This window comes from Leuresthes tenuis, unplaced genomic scaffold (assembly GCF_036924035.1).
Source record: "Leuresthes tenuis unplaced genomic scaffold, fLeuTen1.0.hap1 SCAF_22, whole genome shotgun sequence".
NCBI classification, from domain to species: Eukaryota; Metazoa; Chordata; class Actinopteri; order Atheriniformes; family Atherinopsidae; genus Leuresthes; species Leuresthes tenuis.
The window spans coordinates 6941843-6965803 of record NW_027325376.1 but is presented as its reverse complement, the minus strand read 5'-3'; the positions used below and the strand labels follow the sequence as shown (position 1 = coordinate 6965803).

The 23961-nt window shown below is 44.3% G+C and overlaps 3 protein-coding genes across 5 annotated transcripts; 1 reads left to right on the top strand and 2 right to left on the bottom strand.

Annotated features, from left to right (window-relative positions):
• Positions 1 to 91: 91 nt before the first annotated feature.
• On the bottom strand, positions 92 to 7990 carry zpax4 (zona pellucida protein AX 4). Its single transcript, XM_072376159.1, has 23 exons — positions 7907 to 7990; positions 7735 to 7827; positions 7512 to 7648; positions 7185 to 7414; positions 5437 to 5526; positions 5229 to 5356; positions 5003 to 5143; positions 4876 to 4941; positions 4633 to 4803; positions 4475 to 4571; positions 4195 to 4400; positions 3760 to 4119; positions 3577 to 3691; positions 3302 to 3507; positions 3123 to 3237; positions 2874 to 3046; positions 2708 to 2793; positions 2521 to 2639; positions 2330 to 2436; positions 1654 to 1718; positions 1466 to 1542; positions 1304 to 1392; positions 92 to 781 (listed from the first exon to the last, which is right to left on the bottom strand). The coding sequence occupies exons 1-23, from the start codon at positions 7988 to 7990 to the stop codon at positions 92 to 94; spliced, it is 3645 nt and encodes a 1214-aa protein (XP_072232260.1).
• A 3581-nt stretch (positions 7991 to 11571) lies between these two features.
• Positions 11572 to 12044, top strand: sst5 (somatostatin 5). Its single transcript, XM_072376335.1, has 2 exons — positions 11572 to 11724; positions 11831 to 12044. The coding sequence occupies exons 1-2, from the start codon at positions 11596 to 11598 to the stop codon at positions 12023 to 12025; spliced, it is 324 nt and encodes a 107-aa protein (XP_072232436.1). The 5' UTR covers positions 11572 to 11595; the 3' UTR covers positions 12026 to 12044.
• Positions 12045 to 12375: 331 nt separating this feature from the next.
• Positions 12376 to 20391, bottom strand: trip6 (thyroid hormone receptor interactor 6). Of its 3 annotated transcripts, none has more exons than XM_072376332.1 (11): positions 20311 to 20391; positions 19803 to 19843; positions 17697 to 17907; positions 16826 to 16929; positions 16549 to 16662; positions 15856 to 16440; positions 15528 to 15624; positions 15260 to 15429; positions 14964 to 15142; positions 14765 to 14885; positions 12376 to 14150 (listed from the first exon to the last, which is right to left on the bottom strand). In XM_072376332.1, the coding sequence occupies exons 3-11, from the start codon at positions 17896 to 17898 to the stop codon at positions 14019 to 14021; spliced, it is 1704 nt and encodes a 567-aa protein (XP_072232433.1). In that variant the 5' UTR covers positions 17899 to 17907; positions 19803 to 19843; positions 20311 to 20391; the 3' UTR covers positions 12376 to 14018. The 3 variants fall into 3 exon arrangements, with proteins under 3 accessions (XP_072232433.1, XP_072232435.1, XP_072232434.1); XM_072376334.1 differs by having other exon boundaries at positions 15528 to 15621; XM_072376333.1 differs by lacking the exon at positions 19803 to 19843 and having other exon boundaries at positions 20311 to 20379.
• Between the last annotated feature and the right edge of the window lie 3570 nt (positions 20392 to 23961).

The window sequence follows — 23961 nt, the reverse complement described above, 5'->3', positions numbered from 1 at the left end:
AAGTTTTAGAAAAACAAAAACAACAGAGGTTTTGGAGGTACATTTGCCTTGAAAATAGCTCCTGAAAAATAGACCTGCTGGTTTAAGACAATCACTGGAAGATATCAAAAGTTACAACGTCCCTGAGGCTGAGGAGCACGTGCACCACATCCCCCTCCAAAACTGTGAGCACCCGCTCCGTCGACCCGCTCGTCATCTTTGGATTCGAACAGTCATCTGCACTCATGTCCTCCTCAGACCAAAAGTCTCCTTTCTCCCAGACACAGCCGACACTGAAGGAAGCAGCGTCGCTGCTTTGGGTACGAACACAAGCTCCAGAAGTGTTACAGTCGTCCTGCTGCTGGTTAAAGCCACTCAAGAGCGTGTCAGCTGCTTCCAGCTCTGCAGCGGACCAGCCTCCCTGCTGCAGCTCATCCGGACACTGCACGTCACAGCAGATGGGCTTGTGCGCCTCCTCGGCTGAAAGGGAGTCGTTGAAGGTGGGATAAGTGATGAAATGCCTCGGGTTTCTAACTCTGGAGAAGCCCAGATGTGCCTCATCGCTTTGTAGCGCCTCCTGGTGGTGCAGTTTGAGCAGGTTGGTCACAGCCTCGTCCTCCTCCTGCGTGAGCTGGACAACGACCCTCCTTGGCTTAAAATGAGGGGGTACGGTGTGTGTCCTCCAGCTGCCCAGATCTCTGCTGGGGTGTGGTCCAAATCTGAACGGGTCTGGATGGTTTGGTGCGGCCACGCAGGCTGACATGATGGGTTGTGGAGTGTTGAGTGGAAGAAAATCAGAAACCTGATTGAGAGTAAAGAAACAAGTTTTCGTCCAATAAAACTGACATACCTGGAAGTCCTGACTTGTGCACACTTCATCTTTGCCCCCCCAACGTCTCAATTTAGGGTCTTAGTACAGAGCCAAGTTAAAATATCCCATCTGTTTTTCAATAAACCCTGCACCCCACCCCCAAAGAAACCCAACTATAGAGGAAGTCCCCCCCAGCCAGCCTGTGTGCAGATTCAGGTTGGACAAGTCAGCGTTAGATTTAATTACAGTGTACTCCTCAGTATTGCAGTTTCAGTCCTGTTCTGAAACTACTCACACGTGAATCTCCCCCCCACACCCACCATTAATTTGCATTTGTAACACTCAACATGAACATTTTAAGATGCCTAAGCTCTATTTATAGAGAGAAATAGATAATTTGAGACTCATGTACAATACCGTCACGGGCAGAAGTATCAATTAATTTCTTTTTCTATTTTAATAGTCAAGATTTCCCTTTTCTTTCGCCATCCAGTCAGAACCAGTGACACTTACCTTCATCCCAGTCAGCATGTTGGGAATCCTCCCCCCACAGCGCGCAGTGGGGTCGGTGTAGAACAGCTCCGCGGGGGTGAGGGGGTGGACTGGGAAGAAAAGCCGTAAAATGTGATGCGTTACAGGAGAATTTAAGACAATCCTCATGTGGGATTGACTCACCTGTTTGGCTTCCTCCCTGTCGGGTGTGAGGGAAACTGGACATGTACAGGGACAGGAAAGACGGGTGGTGCAGGGTCCTGTTGGAGATGGGCGGCAGGACCGTCTGTTCCGGCCTCTGTCTCAGGGGAAACTGTCGGTTAAATCACCCTCCCTGTGTTGTCAATGTTAAGTTTGAACTAAAAACTTACCGTTGAAAGGCCTTCACTGCTGTGCATAGTTTATTTTTGCCGAACAGTGAAAAGTTGAGTCTTAACTGGAGCACGCGGGGCAGAAGCGTGAATAAAAGATTACTTTCCAAATCCGGTGAAAACCAGCGACACCTGCTGGTTTACCCAGTAAACTGGCGTGTCAAACTTCTCATTTCACGTGAGCAGTCGGTAGAGACTGGATTAGCGACACTGAACCTAATATTAAGGCTAGTTCTCGTCTAGAGATGGTTTTATCTTGACATTTAGAAGGCAACAAGGCACCGGAAAAATGTTCCAGTGAAGTCAGAAACTGAATTTACAAGTGAGCTGGTCCTGCTCTCAGGTTTTTTTTTTGTTTGTTTTTTTTAAAACACAGCAGAAAAGTATATTCTTTAGTGAATAGATTCAAATGCAGATAAGGTAACACATGTCATGTAGGCGTGCTGTGCATCATATTCCAGCTGTATGAAAGTTAATAAAATACAAAGGTAGTTAAGAAAAATTTTATTAAGTTCAAAAAGTTATTTTAAAGAAAATGTTGTGCAAGTTGCAAGACTCCTTTAGTGCCTGTGGGGAGAGAGAGAGATCAGTTCAAGGGATGATCAAGTAAAGGCTCACATTTTAATTGCCTGGAAATACTGATGCAGTCACCTTTTTTGGAGATTCCACTGTTAACCTTGATGTAGCGAGCAGTCGGGTAAAAAGCAGGTAGGTATTTTAGAGGCATCCTGGTTCTCTGGGGTGCAGCTGTGGCCTGGACTGCAGTAGTAGGACTTGGCAGAACTGGAGGACACAGACCTGTTAGTGATGCAGCCCAATGCAATGACAGATGCTCGCCCTGCCCAGCGGCTGAGGAAGCAACTGTACCTGCTGTGGGCTGCACAGTGTGGTGGATGCTGCCGAAACCCTCCGTGTCAGACTCAAATTTGTACATGGAGAAGAGGCGGTGGAGGACAGCCAGAGGATATGTGCACTGCACTGTTACCCTGCAAGACAATGCATCAACATTTCAGGTCTGGAAAGTAAGTGGGAACATCTGGCTGGCAATACATACCCCAAGGTAGAGTTATCAGAATCAAAGGCGTTCATGCTGAGGCTGTAGAAGATCTTGTTTTGGTACATCACATTACCCTTTGACAGCTGAGGGTCAGAGGGTATCGTGAGGCTAAAATGGCACAGGTAGAATTCACAGTCTCATCTGAACACTGAATGAGGGCTACCTTGATTACAGATCCACAGCTGTTGACTGGAACAGAGAAGAGCACCCTGGTGCCACCCATTTCTCTGGGTACACAGAGTTCATTTACAAGGTGGATGCTTGTTGGGGTCTCCCCATCCTGGAGGACGGGTGCCAAGTCAGCCACTACGGTCATCTGCCCATCAGTTGAACATGCTGCAGAGAAGTTAGTTTAAGCATTCGTGTCAACTTTCAGGCTTGGCTTATTGTGACCAGAGAGGCTTATTCTTACTGATGAATTCTGCAGAACTGAAGGGACATGTCTTGGTTGTTGTCTGGACCACTGATGCTCTATAATCAGTCACAAGGATCTCAAAAGTGCCCAGGAATCCCACCAGTGTAACATCCTGCAGAAAATACAGTTAGTTTGAAGCAGACCTCTGCTGCTACCAGTGACGGTCCTACCCTTACCCTGTATTCATATCCAGGAGTGAAGAGCGGCACATCGAGCAGCAGACTCTGGCTACTGTTGCTGAGGATGTAGCCACGCCTGGCTGCCAGCTCTGATGTGAGCAGGTTTGAGCCGATGCTGATCTCCCACAGGTAGTCAGAGGGGCGGTGATCTAGCTTGAAGCCGATCCCAGATTCTGTACAGACCGCTTCAAAGACTGGAGGAGCTGAAAAATATTGTACCGTCAGCCAGCTGCATGAGCAGGACAGAAGTCCAAGTAAAGAGGTGGACTCACAGACAGGCAGCGATGCCAGGATTGATGCAGTGTGGTAATAAGGGTCACCTCCAGGCACTGTCAGCGTGTAGTTGACCTCCAGCATGTGTATCATGGCTCCCGTTTCTTGGGAATACTAAAACGAGATGTTCCTCACTCTGGGAACCAGCTGGATGAGCCACTGAACAGAAACTACAACCTTACCTGCTGTATGACCACGGGGTCGTGAAGCGGCACCTTCAGAGTGAAGGAGTGCGTGTTGTTGGGATGAGAAGCTTCTGTGAGGCTGTAGGTGCTCCCGTTGCTGAAGGGCACTGCAAAATCTTGCCCATTCAGCTGGACCCAAGTCAGCTCCACATCCTCAGGAATATTTCCGAGGTAGAGGGTGAACACTTCTTCCACCAGGACGGTCTGATCAACAGTGATCAGCTGACAGGGCAGGAGTGGTGTGACTAGCATCCTGTGAAATCTGATCACAGTTTGTTGGAGATTCTCATCCACTGAGATTTGCTTGAAGTACAGATGGAACATGTAAAACTCAAAGATGCCACTGCTCACAAAGCTCTGAAACAGAAGAACAGCTGGATGAAGGCAAGAGTCAGATTAGAGTGTCAGATATCCGCACGTATGAGTCCTTACCCTCCTGTATCCTCCCTCAGCTTTGTAGGGGATGCCGATTTTGACTGTTGTGTTCCTCTTGTCCATAATGAGACCCATCTGCTCTGCAATCGCCTGCTCTACAAGGTCACCGTTAAGGCCAACACTGATCAGCGTGCCGTTCACACTGGGATACAGCACATCTGGAGTCTCCCATATAATGTAGCCACTGCTGTATGATCCCTGATCTGTTTAGAAAAGCAGGCCACCTGTTTATTAGCAGAAAGTAAGCCAAAGCAAAGGCAAGCGAGGTCTTACTCACTCATGGAGCAGGCAGCCACAAGGTCCACCATGAGAACAACCCAGCTTTGTCTGGAGAACACAGTTGCGTGCACCACCTCCACTGGAACATCGTTCACCTGAAGAGAGACGCTGCTTAAACCCTGCTTTGCGCTGTCACGAGCCCCATTTGTAACTTACCTCAGTGTTGTACGAGTCAGGCTGTCCATACGGCGTACGGAACACAATGCGTCCATGCTTCAGGTCAAACAAATAGCCCTGCTCACGAGCTTCAGTGAGGTTCATGGGCAGCATCTGCTCATCTGGTCTTTGAAACATCACCTGCCAGTCTGAAGTGGGGGAGCTAGCCGCCTGTAAAAGGGTTCACAACGTGAAGTCAAAAACTTACAGATCTGAGAACTGGCTCATTGCTGCAACACGTACCGGTAGGAGAGCGTTCCAGGTGTCACTTGTCCTGGAAGGGCAGGTAAGGTCGCTCTTCACAGACACCTGCAGAGGAGCCAGATTAAAAACTGAATCTGCTCCAATTAACAGGTTTACCTAAACCTACCTCCATGAAGTTGACCTCACAGGTGACCTCTCTGGGGGAGAAGGTGAGCAGGGAAGAGCAGGTTTTGTTCAGTTCATAGCTGGCCTCCTGGCCGTCAGCATCATTTGTGATTAGGTTGAAGTTGAACACGAACTCATCATCCTAAAACAAAACAGGAAAGCAGCAGGTAAAAGGTGTTGCTTTGTTGTTACGGCTCCTGAAAGCTTTCACACCAAGTTGTACACACTTTTTTGAAAGTGTGACAGCTGAAGTAAGAGGCTCTGAGCTCCACGAGGCCCAGGAAAGGGAGAACATTGAGACTGTAGCCACACTTCGCTGCATATTCCTCCGTGATGGCGTACGTACCCATCACATCTGTGGAGGAAGTCCCCATGTTAGTCATCTAGCTCAATATTTACAGCTCCATACAAAGCCTGCTTTCCCAGAAGACTCACCAACGGCTTCAAAGACAGGATTGTCTCCAGTGACTGAGAGGTCAACGGCTGTCACAAAGTAACGATCGCGACACTCCATTTGAAGCACTCCTGCATGAAAAGACAAGTTTAATGTAGATAAACATTCAGTAAAAGTAAATTAGTGAGTGTACACCAACCTTCCAACAGGAGACCATATCCTGCAGCTGACCACACAGACAGCAGTAAAAGTATTCTGCAATACAAAGAAAAGCATGATGAAGCAGTTCAGTTGCCAAAGAGGCTCCTGTTTTATAAAGTTCCACTGACACAACCAACCTAAAGCTGGACTTGAAATCCATAGCTGCTAATGTGCTGGCAGTGTCTAAAGCTAGCTTAGCTGCTAGCAAACTACACCTGCTGACCACCACAAGCCCAAGTGAACCACTCTCAATCAAACAAACACTATGAGATGCTGTGTCCCACTGCAGATTTTATTAAACCATTTCCTCACCAACCAACCAACCAGCAGCTACACACACACATGCAGCTCGTCAGGAATAATTTTGTCTAGTGACATCACAGGTGCTACTAATTGTATTATCGTGTTTCCTCAAGAGACATAACGGGAATGAACACGCTTGATATAAAGAAGGCCTCAAATTTCAATACAAAAGACACTACTTCTGTGCGTTTTCAGTTTATTTGATGTAAAAAAAAAATCTGTAATGATTCTGACTATTTATTAGTAATACTTATTTTACCTATGAACAATTTCAAATTCAAGGCAGTAAAACATGCCATTATTCATAACTCTTTAATTAATCATAGAATGCAACACATTAGGTGATATACATACAATAAAACAAAATGACGGCAATAAATCACTTATTTAGAAGTCCAGCATGCAAACACGAGTCCATGTGATTCATGTTGAAAAGACAGAATATACAGTCAGAGGTTCAAGGCTTTGTTCTTTCACCAGCTTTGTTTTTGACATGGTGAGCATCTACTGTGATGGAAAAAAAACAGATTTTTCCACATTCCACAGGTTTCACATGTAAAGCTTATTTGCAGAGTCCTAATTTGTTAAAAGGCTCATAATTCATAAAGAAAGGTATTCTGAGCTTAGCACCTTTTGTGCTCCCAAAAAGCAGAGGCTGCTCTGGTTGGTCAAAGATTACAAACCGAGGTAGATGCTCATTCTTTTTGCTCTTTTCATTCTGCCGATGCTTCCCAATCCTGGTCCTCAAGGCGCACTGCATGTTTTCCACGTTTCCCAGCTGGAGCACACCTGCTCCAAACAAATGGGTCTTGCACAGCCTGAAAGAGCTGACCCATTTATTTCAATCAGCTGTGTTGGAGCACTGAGAAACCATACCTTAAACTAACATGTCCCCTCGTCTTACTCGCTTCGTTTCCCGGCGTCTTCGTTGTTCCTGGTGAGGATGTGAAACCTCTGCTTCCACTGCTTCAGTCTAAAATGATGTCAAACTATTAAATTTGAGCAGCAGAGGAGGAATAATGTCTGGATCACAGGAGGAGAAAGAGCGTGAGGAGGTGTTCATGTTATGAAAAGCACCCTCTGTTTGAGATTAACCACGATGTGAGCAAGATGCAAATGTGTTTCATGGTGATGTAGATAATCAACTTTATTGATGGACTAAATAAAAAAAGGTGTTTGAGGCCATTCAGAAGCAGTGTCTTCAGTTTGACTTTGTAATCGCAGACCTTTTAGCAGCAAACATCTTTTTAATTAGAGTACCTGGGCGGTAAAACTAAACAGGCACCAGGACAGAGTATGACAGCGGAGCGAGAGCCGAGACGTGTGCAGAGACACGTGGAGCCCAGAGCAGCAGCGTCTCTCAGGGACAAGACCACGGCTTCCTTCGCCGACTGTTCAGCTCCATCAAACAGCCATGTCCGCCTCATCAACTCCCTGTTCAGGGACAAGAGGTGCCTCCTCAGACCACTTCTCATTTTCGGGCTCAATAGGGAGGATAGACAGCTGAAGGGACACCTAAAAAAGGTAAAATGCAAACTTTGATGCATTACCACATCCTGACACATTCCACAAACTCAGTCCCAACTTTAGTCTGAAACTAACAGGTGAATACCTCCACGTAGTTTTCCTCCGTCTCTCTGGTGCTCCACATCTCCTGCAGTGAGCAGTGCAGCTGGAGGGGTACGCTGCTACCTTTCCATCCACCCCCACATGAACAAGCCAAACACCCAGGTGGTAGTCTGAGCCTGTCTGAGGAGGAGAGAAACAGAACAGCAGTTTCACACGAAGGACACAATCCTGCAACATATCAACGCGCCACACTTAGCTCAACCTACCTGACTGCTTACATGACAGGCCAGGAAGGAGGCACGAAACACCAGGTCTCCAGCATCAGTGTTTGGGATGGTGTAGCCACAGAGTGTGGCCTCCTGAGGAGACAGCAAAAAATACTGTTAAGAAGCCATTCTACATCCTGTACACCAGCACAGCAGCTTTCCTCATAATTACCAAGAAAATCTCTATCAGCTTTTCTTTATTTGGATGGATGAAGATTAAGACACTTGAGATACCTTCAAAATCCAACCGGATCATCCGGCCAAGGAAGCTGTACTTGATGGAAAGCCAGAAGTGAGGCTCAAGACATTTTGTCTGAAATCCTCCTGAAAATATGAGGCCAGGAATCAGTTTTCACTATTAAATAAGTGTCATAGCAGAGGCCCTGATGTACAAAGATGACATTTTATGATCTATTTATGATCTTTTTTTTTTAAAACAGCAAAACCTGAAATCAAATCACAACCAAAAAGAGAAAATGTTTACTTTGATACAAAGGCACAAAAAACATCCAGAAACGCACTCAACATATAAAACCAATTGAAATGAAACCAGTGTAGAAACTTTCCAGGTTTATATTTCAGGGTTTCAATCATTTAGAAGAAAAGTTGTGTATTCTGTAGCGTCTTTTAAAAAAAAAATCTATTTCTTTCTCACTTTTTAGACAACCATGCCAAATACAACAATAAAAATGACTTATTTTACATTTACCACACATTCTATACCCCAGTTTATAACAATATATGTACAGTCTAAGTGAAACCGTGTGAATCGCTTTAAATTTAATTAGCCCATGATTGTTTACAGCTTCCCCAGAGAGCACTGGACCCTTTACACACTTCTGCCAGGATGTTTCAGCCTCATGACACGCTGTCGGCTTTAAAGCTGGGCTCACCTGTCGGCAGGTGACTGGTAACACGCAGAGGAAAGGCCAGGAGAAACAAAACACTGAAACAAACACATCTCATCACCACCTGCATGAAGCTGCGCTTAAACCTCGTTCGGCCTTCAACTTTCTAATTTACCCACAGAAAGTAGTCGAAATCATTACTGTCATCTTTGTGGCACATTAATTTAGACCAAACCTGAAAAGCTGTCAGTCTTGTTTACCTCTTGGTGACGCCATTTTGTCAGAGTTCTTAATTAAGAAGCCAATTTAAAGCACATCAGCTGTTTCTTCTACTTTTGTGTTCATTGACGGTTGGCAAAAATTGCTGCTTTCTCGGGTATATTTTTTAGTTAACGTAGATATGAAGCATTAAAATTAAACTAATTTAAAAAAAACATGTTTCAGAGTCTTTATGTAGAAATAAATTATCTAACATAAAAAAAAAATGTTTTTGATGTTGACGCACGGTCCTGCAGTGACAACTAGTGGCCAAAATGGGAATTGTCCCACACCGACGGTCACTGCTCAGCAACTAAACACAGAAAAGATAAGAAAATTAAAGCTTAAAAATTAATTTAAGACAATTTTAAGCAGTGATGTGAATATTATTGTTTGCAGCAGCTTTTGGCACAGGAAATACTGCAAGAATAGAAAGATATCACAACTAAATCAACGATAAGCACGATAAGCTTTTTTTCTTCTTCTTATCTTTTCTTTTTTAATTGAATAAATAGCAACAGTGCATCTAAGATTTTAAGAAAAGCTCATTTATTGTCTGCTGGGGCACGTCATGGTTTAACAAATCAACAAATTTGTGATTCTCCCCCACTGATTTGACATATAAATTTAAATCTAAAATAATCTCTTCAAAAATTAGCAGTACATGTTTGATAGACTCTTGGTGTTTCTTGAGCCAAAAATGAACAACAACATGAAGGAACCTAAAACTATCTATAAATCAGCAGGAGGAGTTATAGGCTGAATCATTTATTCCAGTGAAAATGCAGACAGTATTTCATGTTGTGGAGCAGCAGGTATGAAAGCAGAGGCGGCGTTGGACCTCCTCCACTTCACAGCAGCACAGCTGGATTCCTGCTTCACGACATCTTCTGCTGCTTGGAAAATACTAATTTAGGTCAGCTTGTGTCACGATTAAAGACTGAGTAATATGGCTTATTAGGGAGAGTCCTGTGGAGAAGTCAGGGGAAAACACAGTAATCGAAAAGGTCACCATCTATTTAAAGAATGAGATGTGAATATTATTCGCTCATTAGTTGATGTGACTTTGGTTAACAACAGAGCAGTTCCTCGGGAAACAATAAACGAGAACTGAACAATTTCCTCTTTGATGTATAATGTTTCAAATTCCTCTTGTCAAAACCAGGCCATGTTAGTCTTACATGTGCTTTGCTTGTGGACATCTCAAGCAACTTTTTCAAATGTTTTTGTTTAGTTAAGAAGTCTCCAAGGTGAGTAAAAGAAAATTTTAAAAGATTAAAGAGGGTTCTCAAACTGAGGATGCTTTACTGAAGGAAAACTGCTGAACAATTCTTATCAATATGTTCAATATAAAGTCCTTTAATGCCAACTAAAGCCAAATCTGCACCTAGAGGCTGCATCGTCTAAGCCCCGTTCACTCATGGATCTAAAGTTAGCTAAATATCTTCTGAAGGACGCCGACTTTCACCAAACTGTTCCTGGTGAGAAGATGAACGTATTTCATGCCAGAAATAAGGTCCAGGTTTAAAAATACCGGAGTTCCCCTTTAAATGCTCAAACGATCCGGCGTCTCAAATCAAAGATCAGAAAATAACTGAAAAGGCTTTTGCAACAGAACTTAATCAGATTTATTTGACAACGTTGTGTTTAAAACTGCGAGTAAAGAAGTGAGAACAGAGACGATGATTCCTGCATTATTAACTGATTGTCAGAGAGACCAAACCAATGCATTTGCTGTAATACTTGAACCACATTTTGCTGCATGTGCTGGTGTACTTTGTGGAATCTATCATGCTGAATGTGCAGTGGAGTAATTTTACTTTAACATGAGCAAAGGAAACCGAAAACTTCACTATTATCTGCATCAGGTCACATCTTTATTCTGTCCTTCTCGGCTCATTTTATTTTCAAAGGTTACAGAGGTTACCTGCTGATTTTAATGGTCATAAAAGATGGTTTAAAAAAGTAAGACTTTAATATTAATATGTGGCTTTTTGTCTGTTTTCTGTCAGATACCAAATACCTGAAAGCAGCTCTTACAGATAGTCTTACACGCTCTAACTGTCGTTTTAACACTCCAGTTGTGTCTCACTTTGGGGTCCAAACGGTGAACTAATCTATCCTAAATGACTTTCCCCGAACCCAAACGAGTGTGTTTGCAGGCTGACATTTAGATGTTGGTCGCCCTTCCTTTTTTCTGTCCACTGACTCAAAGTGATGGCATTAAGGGCGGGGAGCAGCCTCATTAACATTTGAGTCACATTGTGTCATTAACAGCACCGCACAGCGTGCGGTTTTCATGTTGTGATTGGACACCTGCAAAGCTGGCGGAGCTAATGATGACCGACAGCAGGTCAGCCATCGAGTTCGACTTTACTGTCGTTCTTTGCTTCAAACGTTTCAGATCTAAAATCATTGCACACGAATCAACCGAAATGTCAGATTCGGAGGTTTTCTTCCATGTTTTGGGGGTAAGTTTGTGACTGCCGTCATGGCTGATGATGACCTTCTTCTGCTCAGTGGCACCACAAGCCACCTCCTTGCCTCACAGCCAGTATTCTCCACCAATCACATCCTTTTGTTGACTTGAGGATGAGGAGGATCTGAAGATGAAGAAGCCTATTTATCAGCCCAGCACATCTCACTCCAGCAGTGGGAACGTTCAGCTCCTCCATAGACGTTGGGGTTCGTTCAGCTTTGGACTTTTGCAGCAGACTATAAGAGCGGACTGGGCTGACTGCAGTTTGTGGTGGAGATGCCTCGCTCCCAGGTTCGGGTGCTTCTCGTGGCTTTGTGCTCTTCTGTGCTGTTGGTGCGGGTCAGCGGCGCTCAACAGGGGGACCAGCTGACAGACACACCCCGAGTAGACCTCATAAATGACAAGGTGAGTTCAATAAAGCAGATGTACTTCAACACCATTCAGAAAAGGAGGAGAAATTTGAATAATTACATACTGGATTTGGTATTTTAACTTCTTATAATTCCTTTAGGATCTAACTCGCTTGCTCTTACTGAGGTTTGCGTCTGGTCTGATGGCATCAAGAGGAGAAGAGGCGCTCCGCGAGCTCGACGAAGAGGAACTGGGAGGCAGGGAACAGCTGACGAGACGACACATTCGCTTCTCCCAGAGAGAGCGCAAGGCGGGCTGCCGCAGCTTCTTCTGGAAGACGTTCACCTCGTGTTAACACACATCAGACTGTTCAAGCCGGGGCGCTTTTCTTTCTACGGGATGAACCGACACGTTTGTCTGCTGTTGTTGTAACCGGATCATTTGCTGCAGGATAACAGATGTTTATCCAGTTGTTTTACACGGTGACGAGGTTGTGTGTTTTCCCTCTGGAAGGCATGTGGGCAGCATCTAAAATAAAATACTGATTTAAAGAAACATGTTTGTCAGGCTGTTAAAACTCCACCATCAGTTAAAAAACAAGTTGTGTTGAATTTAAAGGTGCATTTCCCATAATGCAGCTCCACAGCATGGATAAAGAAGCCTGGACCTGGCAGAGTTTGTGCAAAAATAACAAACACACGTATTAACTTGCTGATATTTTAATAATTAAGTACATTAAAACCTTTATTAGGAGAAAAATCCACCCAAGCGTTCACATGTGCTGACATTCATTCATTCATCGAGCTGCTGTTTGTGCCTCAGCAACACATTTAAGTACAAAACAGCCTCAGATCACACTCAGGCTCCAGTTCAACACATCCTAAAAGGAAAACACAGTAAGGAAGATAAATAGATGAATGCGATGGACACAAAATGATCAGATTCAAGAACACAAGAGTTAGCATGATTCAGGAGTTTCAAAATACATCCGAGCTTTTGTGAAAAGTTTACCGTGACGACAAAAAATACAGTCATTACATCACAAGATAAATTAGCAAGAGGCGGAAATTCTGAACCGTTTTAAGCGTGATTGAGTTCTACCACAAAAAAACAAACTGAATTCACAGTCAAAACTGTTTCAAAACAGCATCATTATGAAACCAAGTGACATCCTTGAGGTAAGGCTTTCAAATCTTTAGCCCTTTAAGTGGAACGCGTACAAAATGCCGGACGGAGACGGAAGTTAGACACAATCGTAACAAATACTGTAGCTGTGAAGTCTCAAAGTATGACAGCTCTGCCCACAAGAGTGCAAAGACGAGCAAAATTAACTTCACGAGTGAAGAGCTGAGCTTTACAACAAACTGAGGGGAAATATAAGTCCTCCTCTTCAACAAAAACATTCGTCATCCCATTCAAACCTTTGAGCTGGGTTTCATTTTAATGTTGAAACGTTCCATATGAGCAGGTGTTGCTTTCCTCTAAATGGCACATGCACAAACTCTTCTTCACCCTGTTTTCCTTTCCACAGACGAGGCGTTTGTCCTCATTGCACCATCGCCTTCAATGTAACAGTCAAGTATCAACCAAACCCACGACAAGCAAAACCAAAGCCGAATTGTGTTTCGGAGACATTCAAACATGGCAAAGATCCCGTTTCGAGCTTCGACTGAATGACTAAATGACACGAAACTGTGATGAGAAACGATATCTGTTCTAGTGTTTAATAAAAACCTAAAGAAAAGACGGTTAAATACACATTCCTTTCGTCTACATTTCGTGTTCTATGAGGCTATTTCACTGCCCTAAAGACTAAATGTTTTTTAAAAACCTGCTATGTACAGTCACAGTCTGTTGTATTCTGTGCTTTTAATATGTGAGGCAGTTCAGCTCTTTGATTGGTAGTGTTTTACAAAAGGTTTAAACAAGTCATCGTTCTACTGATTGCACGCGAGTCCAGAATCTTTACGTCCAAAACTGAACTGTGACGTCCCTCCACACTTTGCCGTGTGACCTTAATGTGCAAGCTGATATGTGAGCGGTACCGCTGTGGGAAAAACAGAGAGGTGGAGCCCAAACTGCCTGCAGACCAGGCCACCGTTGTACAAACATCGAGTCGAACACGTGAAGTAAAATTAGAGGGAAATGTGACTGAAAACACGCATGTGAGGTGGTTACTGCCTTACATCACTTTCATCTTCATCAGTTAAGTAAAGTCATAGCTGCAGAGGAGCCGCCGAAGTGTTTGTAATCAATCTTCTGGGCTGGAAAACCGAAAAGCCCATTTCTGAAGTGAGCGTGTTTACTGTGTGAAAGTCATAGGGCTGAAAAAAGTGGAAGGAGATCTGTTAGCAGTCGGTGGAGATTTTGGCCGAGAGGTCCTGGATGCGGCGAGCGCTGCAGCTCTTACACAAGATGTGTCCGTCCAGCGGGTAACAGCCTCGACCTTCGCCCTCAGACGACAGCAGGAGGCCGCATTCCTGAGGAGCATAGACACGCGTCAGTGGGAAACCCGCATTTTCACACCCATTTTAAATCAAATTCTGTCAGTTTTGGACATTCCTTAAGTCTTAAACTCATTGTTCTTGGTCTTTGTGATTGTGTTATGACCCAGAGTCGTATTGAAGGGTTTGTGGTGGTGTCCCCCCCACTGTCAGAGGCTGATGCCAGCATCCATGATAGTGGATGGTCAATAACAGCACGACTGAGCACTGGCATTGATGTTAGCACAGCAACAGATGCATTCAGACCATAATCTTCACGTGTTCCTCTCACACGGGCGTGATAACGGTCAATGGATTACGTGCTTGAATGTGACATGAGGGATGCTGTGCTGAACCTGTAGAGCTGTTTGTCATATGAACATCTTATAGTAGAGAGCAGTGTGGGTAGCTGTAAGGATGAGAAGCCTGTTTGTTTTCTTTGTTACAGGTAAGATAGTTTTTGTTAAGCTTTAGATCAATTTGTCTGTCTTGTTGGCTGCAGAAACTCATGAGTAACTCCAGTTATCCTGTGTGTAAATGTATTTACTGACCCATCTATCTACAGCTAGAGCTCATGGAAAACAAACCACAACTGTTAACAGCTGACTCACCTCACACACATAACAGTTGACATGGAAACTGCGGTCGAGAGCTACAATCCTGACGGTCTCCTCCTGCCCCGGTTCGGGCATGATGGGCTCGCCACACACCGAGCAGCGAGGTGCATACTTCCTGTCAGGGACAACAGGTCATCGTTAGTGGAAATCAGAGACGCTGCTCTCTTCTGTGGGCGTGTGAATGTGTGCATACCGATGAAAGTCGTCTATGCAGTGTATCTGAGACGTGGCGTCCACAGTGAAGGGAACCCCGTCCAAGCAGCAGTTACAAACCACACACGTGAAACAGCGAGGATGGTAGGCTTTCCCCATGGCCCGCAGGATGCGGTCCAGAATGGGCTTGGAGCACTTTGAGCAGCGCTCTAATGTACTCTAAAAATGTAACAACAGAAAATGTAGATGCATACAATAAGTCCTACTCGGCCACATTACCGTCCCCGTGACCACAGAAACTGACTGGAAACTAACTCAGAATGTTGTTGTACTTACAATGTAACAGCTCTCACAGTAACTCTTCTTGTCAAGTGCGTAGAAGGGCTGCCCTCTGAGTCGAGCGTGGCAGGTGATACATGTGAAACACTCCACGTGGAACACCTGCTCCATGGCGACACAGCCACTGCCATCCCCGACGACGTTGTCACCGCAGCGGGCGCAGCGACCTGAGGCACACAAATCACCAAAAAGGTAAGAAACATCAGGAAAAAGACTCTCCCACCTTTACAAAGCCAGATTTCTGATTTTACAGCGGCTGCAGTACCAAAATAGTCCTCCACAGGGGGGTGGTTCATGTCATACACCAACTTCTTGGTGAGGCGATCCAGCTCCTCCTCGGGCCTCGTGTTTGCTGCCACCTGCTGGAGAAAAAGAGAAGATGCAGAATGTATGAAACTGCAAAACAGGAGGATAAAAGCTTTTAACAGCACGGTTATTCCGAGTTTTCATCAGAAATGTGCAGAGAGCAAGCAATAAAAGTTTAACTTCTGATCAGTATTTAATCTACTTTCCTATGTGATAGTTTTCATTTAAAGATTAATTGTAATGCCTGAGAAGTCTGCCTTAAACTTTAACTATCGGTGTGTTTCTACCTTGCTCGACTGATAAGCAGGACTCTGTGCAGCGCCGGCCCCCGTCGGGGTATTTTCCATCCCCCGCTTAGACATCGGGACCTGGTTAACTCGTCCTCCAGACCCTGAGCCGCTGGCCTTGTACACCCCCTCAGAGTGCACCTCCTGAACTTGTGAGCTGGGGTGTGGAGGGTACCAGCCCTGCGGACCCGTCTGAGTCTGGGGTGGGGGTCTGGACGTGTGCTGGCGAGGAGGGGGCGGGGTGTAAGCCTGCTCTGCCTGCCTCCCGGTCTGAGAGTAGGTGACAGGCTGAGCCGTCTTGACCTGCACGCTGAACCTGGGCCCGGTGGGAGTTGAGGCGGTGGTGTAAGAGGCTGGGACGGGCTGAGGGTAGGGTTTAGGGCTTGAGGAGGAGTAGTAGTCCTGCTGGTGGGAGTACTGAGGGGTCTGGTGCTCGCTGGGATACGGAGGTGCTGGGTGGTACTGGCTCTGGGGGTGAGAGTTGTAGCCCATAGACGGCCGACCCTGAGGAGGGGCTGCGCTCTGGTGTGCAGGCTTGTAGTGATCCCCTGAGATGTATTTGTTGTAAGGCACGTTGTCGTAGAGCTGCAGGGTGGCAGAATATCACAGCGTTAAGTCCTGATGGCACTTTAACAACATAATAATGGAATATCACTCATCTATTTTTACATTTAATAAAGCGTATTGTTATACTTGAGTGCTGGAGTCCTGTGGGTGGTTGTCCAGATCAGCCAGCATACTGGTGAGGGAGTCAATATCCGCATCAATCTTGGAGTGATAGCTGCCTTGCTTCTCGGGACCACGATGCTAGCAGAGGATCAACATTACAAACAGCTTATTTATTCAGTTTAATTAGTTCAAGGCACTATTTTTCAATGTCCTCAGACACTGGCAGTCCACATTTAATTATTAAAGACAACACAAAAGGTTTATTTTCATATTTTTTCAATTCAACAGAAAATTGACCCACCATCAAGTCGTAGCTATCCACCTGAGGGCTCCAGTTACGCTCCTCTTTATGACCATGAGGAGGAGAGTAGTAGCGATCGCTTGTCGAATGATGAATGGGCCCACCTATTGTTTGGGAAATAACATCAATAATAGTCATCTCAAGGCACTTTAAAGATACAGTCTGATTATAAGCCAGTTAAATAAAACTCATTCAGATCTAAATTAGTCCAGATAATGACAATTAATAGTAAGTTGCATTGCTAAGGAAACTAGTGGAACTTCTATTTGATTCAATCCTCTATCCTGAGCGTGCACAAGGCGACTGTCGAGAGGAAAACGCCCTTTTAACAGGAAGAAACCTCCAGCAGAACCAGAATCAGAGGGGTGGTTGTCTGCCTCGACTGGTTGGTGCTGGTGAGGATGGGAAAGAGGGGACAAAATCTATTCAAATCAGATAAAAGTGTTGAGAGACTCCCAGGACAGTCAGATCTTGTTCAGTTATAGCAGTAAGTACTGAATTTACTCCATCTATTATCATCCACCACCTTTAGCTCAGCAAGAAAACACTGGAAAAATGCAAGGGCGGAATCTGAGAGCTGAAACCTAATGACCTTCATCATTTACACTGAAATTGCTTCAGAAAAGCATCTCTTAACGGCAAGATAAGGACCTGAAACTCAGAGAATAAATACTGTGAAGACTGTTCTGTTGCACATTGAACATTAACAGAACATAATGACTTCACAGTTCCCTAAAAGTCCTGATGTCTTCCTGTTCGGGGTATCTGTTCGGCTCTGAGAAAAGTTCCTCTTTGGCTACTGGACAAAGTTAGAACTACTCATAATTACACCTAACCCCTGGCTCTAGTTTATAGCTAGCAGCTTTCTTACCTGTGGGTCCAGTCGCCATGTACCTGTTGGCCATCCCTGCCCCTCCATTCTGGTCATAGTGACCATATTTCGGTCTAAAGTCGGACGCGCCCTTCTTGTTAGGGGCTCGGTAGATTGGTGCCCCAGCAGAGTGGGACATCTGGGGGACGGCTCTCTCGGGACTATCCACAGTCCTCGGTGGCAGCCAGGTGGGACCGGACATGACAGGCCTCTGAGGTGAAATGACAGCAAAATAAATAAAAACTTTATTGAACGTCCTTATGTTTTCAGCTTTGATAGTTTGCCTATCTGAAAACAGCTGTGACTGTTGAGTATATTTATGTAACTGGTAACCAGTGGAAACGACGGGATGCTTCAGACTCTGTTTCCTATGGCAACGCGAGACACACGGATTGAACAATAGGCTTTTAGTTGAGGAGGAAAAGAACAGCCGTTCTAATTTTCGGGGGGTTTCCAGCAGGCAGACAGATGCACACAAACACGTGCAAGTGTGTTTATGTGTGCTTCAAGACACAAACAGTCACGCAAAAAAACCTCCAGCACACACACAGAAATGCACATGTACTAATAAACGAGCAGGTGCAAGACCATGGCTGCACCTTCCCTCTTATCTACCACAATAGTTATTGTGTTTGCATGTTTATACACCAGTATCATGCATTTCCAAATGAAGCCAAAACACAAACGGGGCAGGAAACATCGTGTAATGATATCTATCTGTATACATGTGAACACCTGGCTCATAACAATATATTATGTGTTCTGCGTGGGATAAATAACACCACTGGAGCTCACAGCTGAGCTGTCAAAGTGCTGACTTGCACCTGAGGTTTCTCAGGATGCCCCTCTTATATATCCTCCTATTTGAAAACAATTAACATATAGTACTTCCATACATTGCATAGAAACAACACAAGGCTGCAAGCTCAGAGCCAGATGAGGACCATTTGTGATCATCGACTAACATCTAAACAACCAACCCTCTTGAAAAATACAGACAGAAGATACTACGGACATGAAAGACTCAGTATCATAAACTAAAACGAGGTCAGACTGACCAAAACAGAAGATTAGAGTCATTTCATTGTGGTCTTAAGATCATGAATGATGGACTAAAAATATAAGCTGAATTGTTGTGCCCAAGACTACATGCACAATGGTATTGTGTAACTGGCACAAAACCAAAATGTACAAACACATGGAAAATTAAATAAAGTGCTGTCAGTGTGGAGGATTTAATAACCCACTCAGACTGATTGTATGTGGGTCGTGTGACCATCTCTGATGTTAAGAGGATTAAAATGCTGGATCAGAGGATGATGTAGCTACACAATAATACAACACTCTAAAGGGTGGTTTTGACTTCCTTTTTATATATGAAGTGTTATTTTTGACTTTCTCTACATGTGGTCACAATTAAAAACTGCAGTGTCAGCACTTATTACACTTGCGCCCACGTGGAGGAAAGAGTGACCACCAGCTCCAGTATCCACGATTTAAGCGTCCTGTCTGAATCCGGATGAGCACACACACTCAAATCCGAGGCTGATCGGGCCGGGAAATTAATCTCAGCAGTTTCATCACCCCGTGCTTTAAAGCCAAATGTTGTTTCTATGTGGCTTACACGTCCATCCATCTGATAAATCCACCGGGACTCTTGCTGACTGCAAACGAGGCGTCGCACCTCATGAAATGTCAAAGTTGGGGACAGTGAGCAGCGTCAAGCAGCAGAGGAATAAACGGAGAGGACATCCGGTCCTTTGTACAAAAAAAAAATATATAGGGAGGGGTGGTGCTTCAGTAACACCAAAATATATGAAAAGGAGAGAATAAAATCGCTAAACTCGTTACTCTGTATTGCCATTTTCAGTTATAAACGCAGTCCCTGATATTTTATGACAGTCAAAGTGTCTTTAAGCCTTCATATTGAAAGCAAAGGGAGGATGCTAGATAAACGTGTTTGACTAATTTAAGCTAAATCTAGCGATATGCGTTTGTCGAAAACAGATGCACTAAGAGGAAGACAACTTAAATCAATGTTATTAAACATAGTAAAAAACATTTCTGTGAAGCAGTGATTCATAAAAACCAACAAGCGGTTCCTACCTGTCACAGTAACGTTACAGTCCTCTTTCCTTTGGTCTCATCTACAAACACAGAACATGAAATCGGCAAAAACAAAACAAACAGATCAGCACATTAACAGACACATACATCAGCGACACTGTCCTGTCTGTAACTCTATAGCATTACGTCTCCCATCAATGAGAAACGGTACAGCTGCTCGTCCCAAATCTCTCCGCGCGTCACTCACACGCAAAACAAACCTCTTAAGTGACTCACGAACCCACAATGAGGCAAAACTGCCAGTAATTAACTGCATTAACAGGCTAGTTTACTTGTTTGCTAGCTTGTTTTGAACTCGAGCTCGTGCCTTGCCCCCAGGCTAACTTTCAACACGACCGAGAAGGAGGAAACAAAGCAGTAACCGACACCCACCGCCCGAAATGAGCCACACAAACACGGCTTACAACCCGCCCCGAGTTAAACGTTCAGGGGTCAGTGAAAGTTACCCCTAAAAAACTTTCTTTTTGTTCAAGCGTCGTTAACCTACTTTGTCACGGATCCAAAGGCCTTTAGCTGCAACTGCAGCTCCTCACCGCATTCCCGACGTGTGACGTAGCCTGCTTGCGCGTGCTCGTCCGCGCGCGAAACACACGGGGAGGGAGGGGGTGTTTGACGTACGATCATTATTTATTTAAATAATAAAAAATGCATATTAATATTTAAAAATCATTAAAAATTAACCTCCATACGTTTGAAAACATTTTTTAAAACATTTTGGTTCAGTTGTATCATGTTATATAGTGATTATGTAGTGATTTTTGTATAATTCTGCTGCAACAGTCTAGTTTCTATCTATTAATCTATGAAAAAAATGACTTTTCATTTCATTTAATCATTTCCTTGACACCAAGGTATGAAAACAATTCAAATATAAAGGGGGTCCAAAAATCCGTGGCCATTATTTCTCTTCTTATACATAATAAAACACCCAAAAATGAGTCTCCATTTGATCTAGGACCCTTTATGTTTAACTGACAGCATGTATTTGTTCTGGAGGGAGTCCTCAAGTCTGTGCAAACCTTGCAGACTCCTCTTATACCAGCATGATCTGACAATGTCTCAAGGAGCTTCTTGTGATGTCAGGAATGCTCATCAGCCTTCAGCTGTTCCTATAAATGTTCAGTGGGGTTGAGGTCAGGTGACGGTAGAGGAAAGCCTTTAGTCCTCTCTGTCCTCTTCCCTTGCAAGGCTTTGAGAAGTGTTGTGGTTCAGTATCCAAATAATCCTTCTTTATAAAGATACTAATTCATTCTTCTTGCTCACCGTGGGGCGAGTTTGGTGCTGATGTCAAAAGACCACCAGACATAGATATTCCCTCCTTCATTTCTCACTGAGGTTGGCCACATTCATCACCTCACAATCACCCCTCCTGTCTCATTCCATTCCAAGAGTTGTTTCTCCTCCTGTTAAAGGGTTTGATGTGTGTATATTCTGATGGTTTGCTATCTGTGGCCCGCCTGATTATCTCTTGAATGCAGCTAATTCAGTTTCTGCAGAGAGTTTTAGGCTGCTATGCAGTTTATCCACATTTGCTGCTTGTCGCTGCACATTTAATAAAACAGATCAGTGAGATTCCAGTGATGTTACAGTCACTGATTACCTGGAGACTGGATGTAGTTGTGGCAACCGTGCATAGAAAGGTCTGTTTTCTGTACCCAGTTGTTTTCCACCACGCACACAGACCTTAGAATTGAGGTCAAGTGTTTGCTTTATTGTTTTGTGCCTCATGAGATTTAGGGCAACTTTTCCCAGCATTTACCACCACCTTGTTTCTTCTTCTTCTTCTTCTTCTTCTTCAACCCCCGCCACACACTCTACTTCACAAAATGCTGGAGGTTTCCTGCTCTCCCCAAAGGATTTCTTTGAGTGATCGGTTTCATAACTTCATCATTTCTTTTTCAGGTCCCGGTGCATCGCTGCCAAAATGTAGACAAACAATCAAAGCCTCTCTCTGGGAGCTCCCTGCTTCCTCCTGCTCCTCTAACTCTGTGCTGTTTGCCCATATATGTCCAGAGAGCTCTGCAATCACAGGAAGAGGCAGACCTGTGTTAGTGCTGCAGGAGCCATCAACACTTTGGCACCAGCTGTGGGTTTTGAAGTCAAAGCATGGCCTCAGTCCATATGTTATCAGATAAACATTATAGCACTGTCTAGGCAACCAGGAAACCACTAAACAGGGGGAAGTCCCTCGTGGGAGGATTGTAGAAGGTTTGTGCAGCCCTTAACTTTGATGGAGAATAGCATCAGATTGGGATATTATCACAAACAGGGCCAGTGGGTCGCCAATGGGCACGGGCAGATGGGGCAAAATGCAGGAAGTCACTGTGAGCGTTGCCCCATTTTGCCAATGGGACAGACTCAATGGCTTCCGGCCATTGGTGAACCCGTTTAGTAATGTTCTTACTTTTCCTCAACCACCCCCCTCATCCGTTCCTCTCACAATGCCTGGAAGTAGCTGAGACCTACAACTCCCACTCTGTTTTCTTAATCGTTGTTTTCCTTTATGGTTTTTCCTTCTTTTTTTTTCTTACTTTTACAAAGCACACAATTGATCCAACCTGCATCCAAACACATAAAAGCACAAGGACACCCACATGCACCCCACTTCCCAGGCAAACATTTTACTTCCGGATTTAAATGAGAACAGAAATCATCTTTGACACATGAACTAATATGAAAATGATTGACTACAACTGTGTCAGAGACCCGAGGCCCATGACTCCTGCAGATCTGACATAAGGAGGTGTTTTTATAGTTAAAGTCAGTGCACAAATTACAGAAACTCAGACTATATTTTAGAATTCTGGGCAGAATTACACTTTTTTTTTTTCATAGAAGAAAGAATAATCAACTCTATGAATGCATGGACCACTCCTGCAGGTCTTTGAGTGAGCAGCTTCCAGGGGTTGATCTTCTCTCCTCCTCTTTCAAAGCTTTTTTTGGGAAATACTTTGCACAAAAGGAAGTATTTTAGTTCACAGTTCATTTTTGAAGTGTCACCTCTAACTGCACTGTGTTTCATTCACTGTGAGGCTGTGACTGCGCTGACAATGAGGTAACTTTCCGCTTGTTTTTTAGTTATTCATGACCTCTGTACCCTCGCTCCATTACTGCCACCTCCCACCTCTGTTCCTCCTCCCTTATCTCCTGCTTGCTTTATATTATTGACGGATGTCCTGCACCGGCATTTTCATCCATGTCTCTGAGCAGCTTCGCAGGATGTGTTGACAAGCGAGTGCATGTGTGTGTGTGTGAGTGGAAGTTCCTGCACATCTGTCGGCTGCATTTCTCTCACTCGGGGTGGGGTAATGGTTGTTTTTCAGCATCAGGAGAAGGTGTCCCCCATCTAGAAAGATCAAGTTTATCTTGCTTCCTTCCTCCTGGTCCTTATACCACATCGCCTCTGCTCTCAGGCAGCAGGCCATAGGCTTCCTGACAGTATTTGGAGCATTTATTACCTCTGCAACAAGGCTTTTATGATTGATTTGGTTTGTTTGTTTGTTGCCTTGAATCAATTAACCTCCATTACAATTTAACTAAAGACAAAACACAGCCAAACTTAAAAATGATTAACTTTTGGTTTCCTGATTTAGGCTTGGATCCTGTATTATTTTTCCTTTTATTCAACCTTGACAGAAGTATCCAGTCTCATCCTTTTCCTATAAACTGAAGCGATCAAACCAACATTTTAACATTTTTGTTAAGTCTGTTTACATAGAATAATGGATCATTTGGGGGGAAAGTGCAAAAGACGAGTGAAGTTTGCATTAACTGAAAAGAAAATCTCAATATCAAGAGCATAACTTGTTTATACAACAATAAACTGGTCTTCCAGCTTCCTCTCAAACATTTCCCCCTGACCTGGAGAGGGCTGAAGAGTAGGAAAGCGTTGGTGGGGGATATTCTCTGGCTTAGCCCTGGACAGCCAGGCACGTATTGCATCTCCCCAAGGGTCCAAGTATGTATTTTTTCAACGTGGCACAAAAACACACTAAGCTTTCCTGCCATTACTTCTCACAGAGCCATGGGGGTTTAGAAAAACTAATAGCCCACTAAAAATACTAAGAGCCTGGAGCCTGGGCCATGGCTTTTCCTGCGTTGCTTCCACCGTACGCGTGGGCCATTGAGGAAAGAGGAA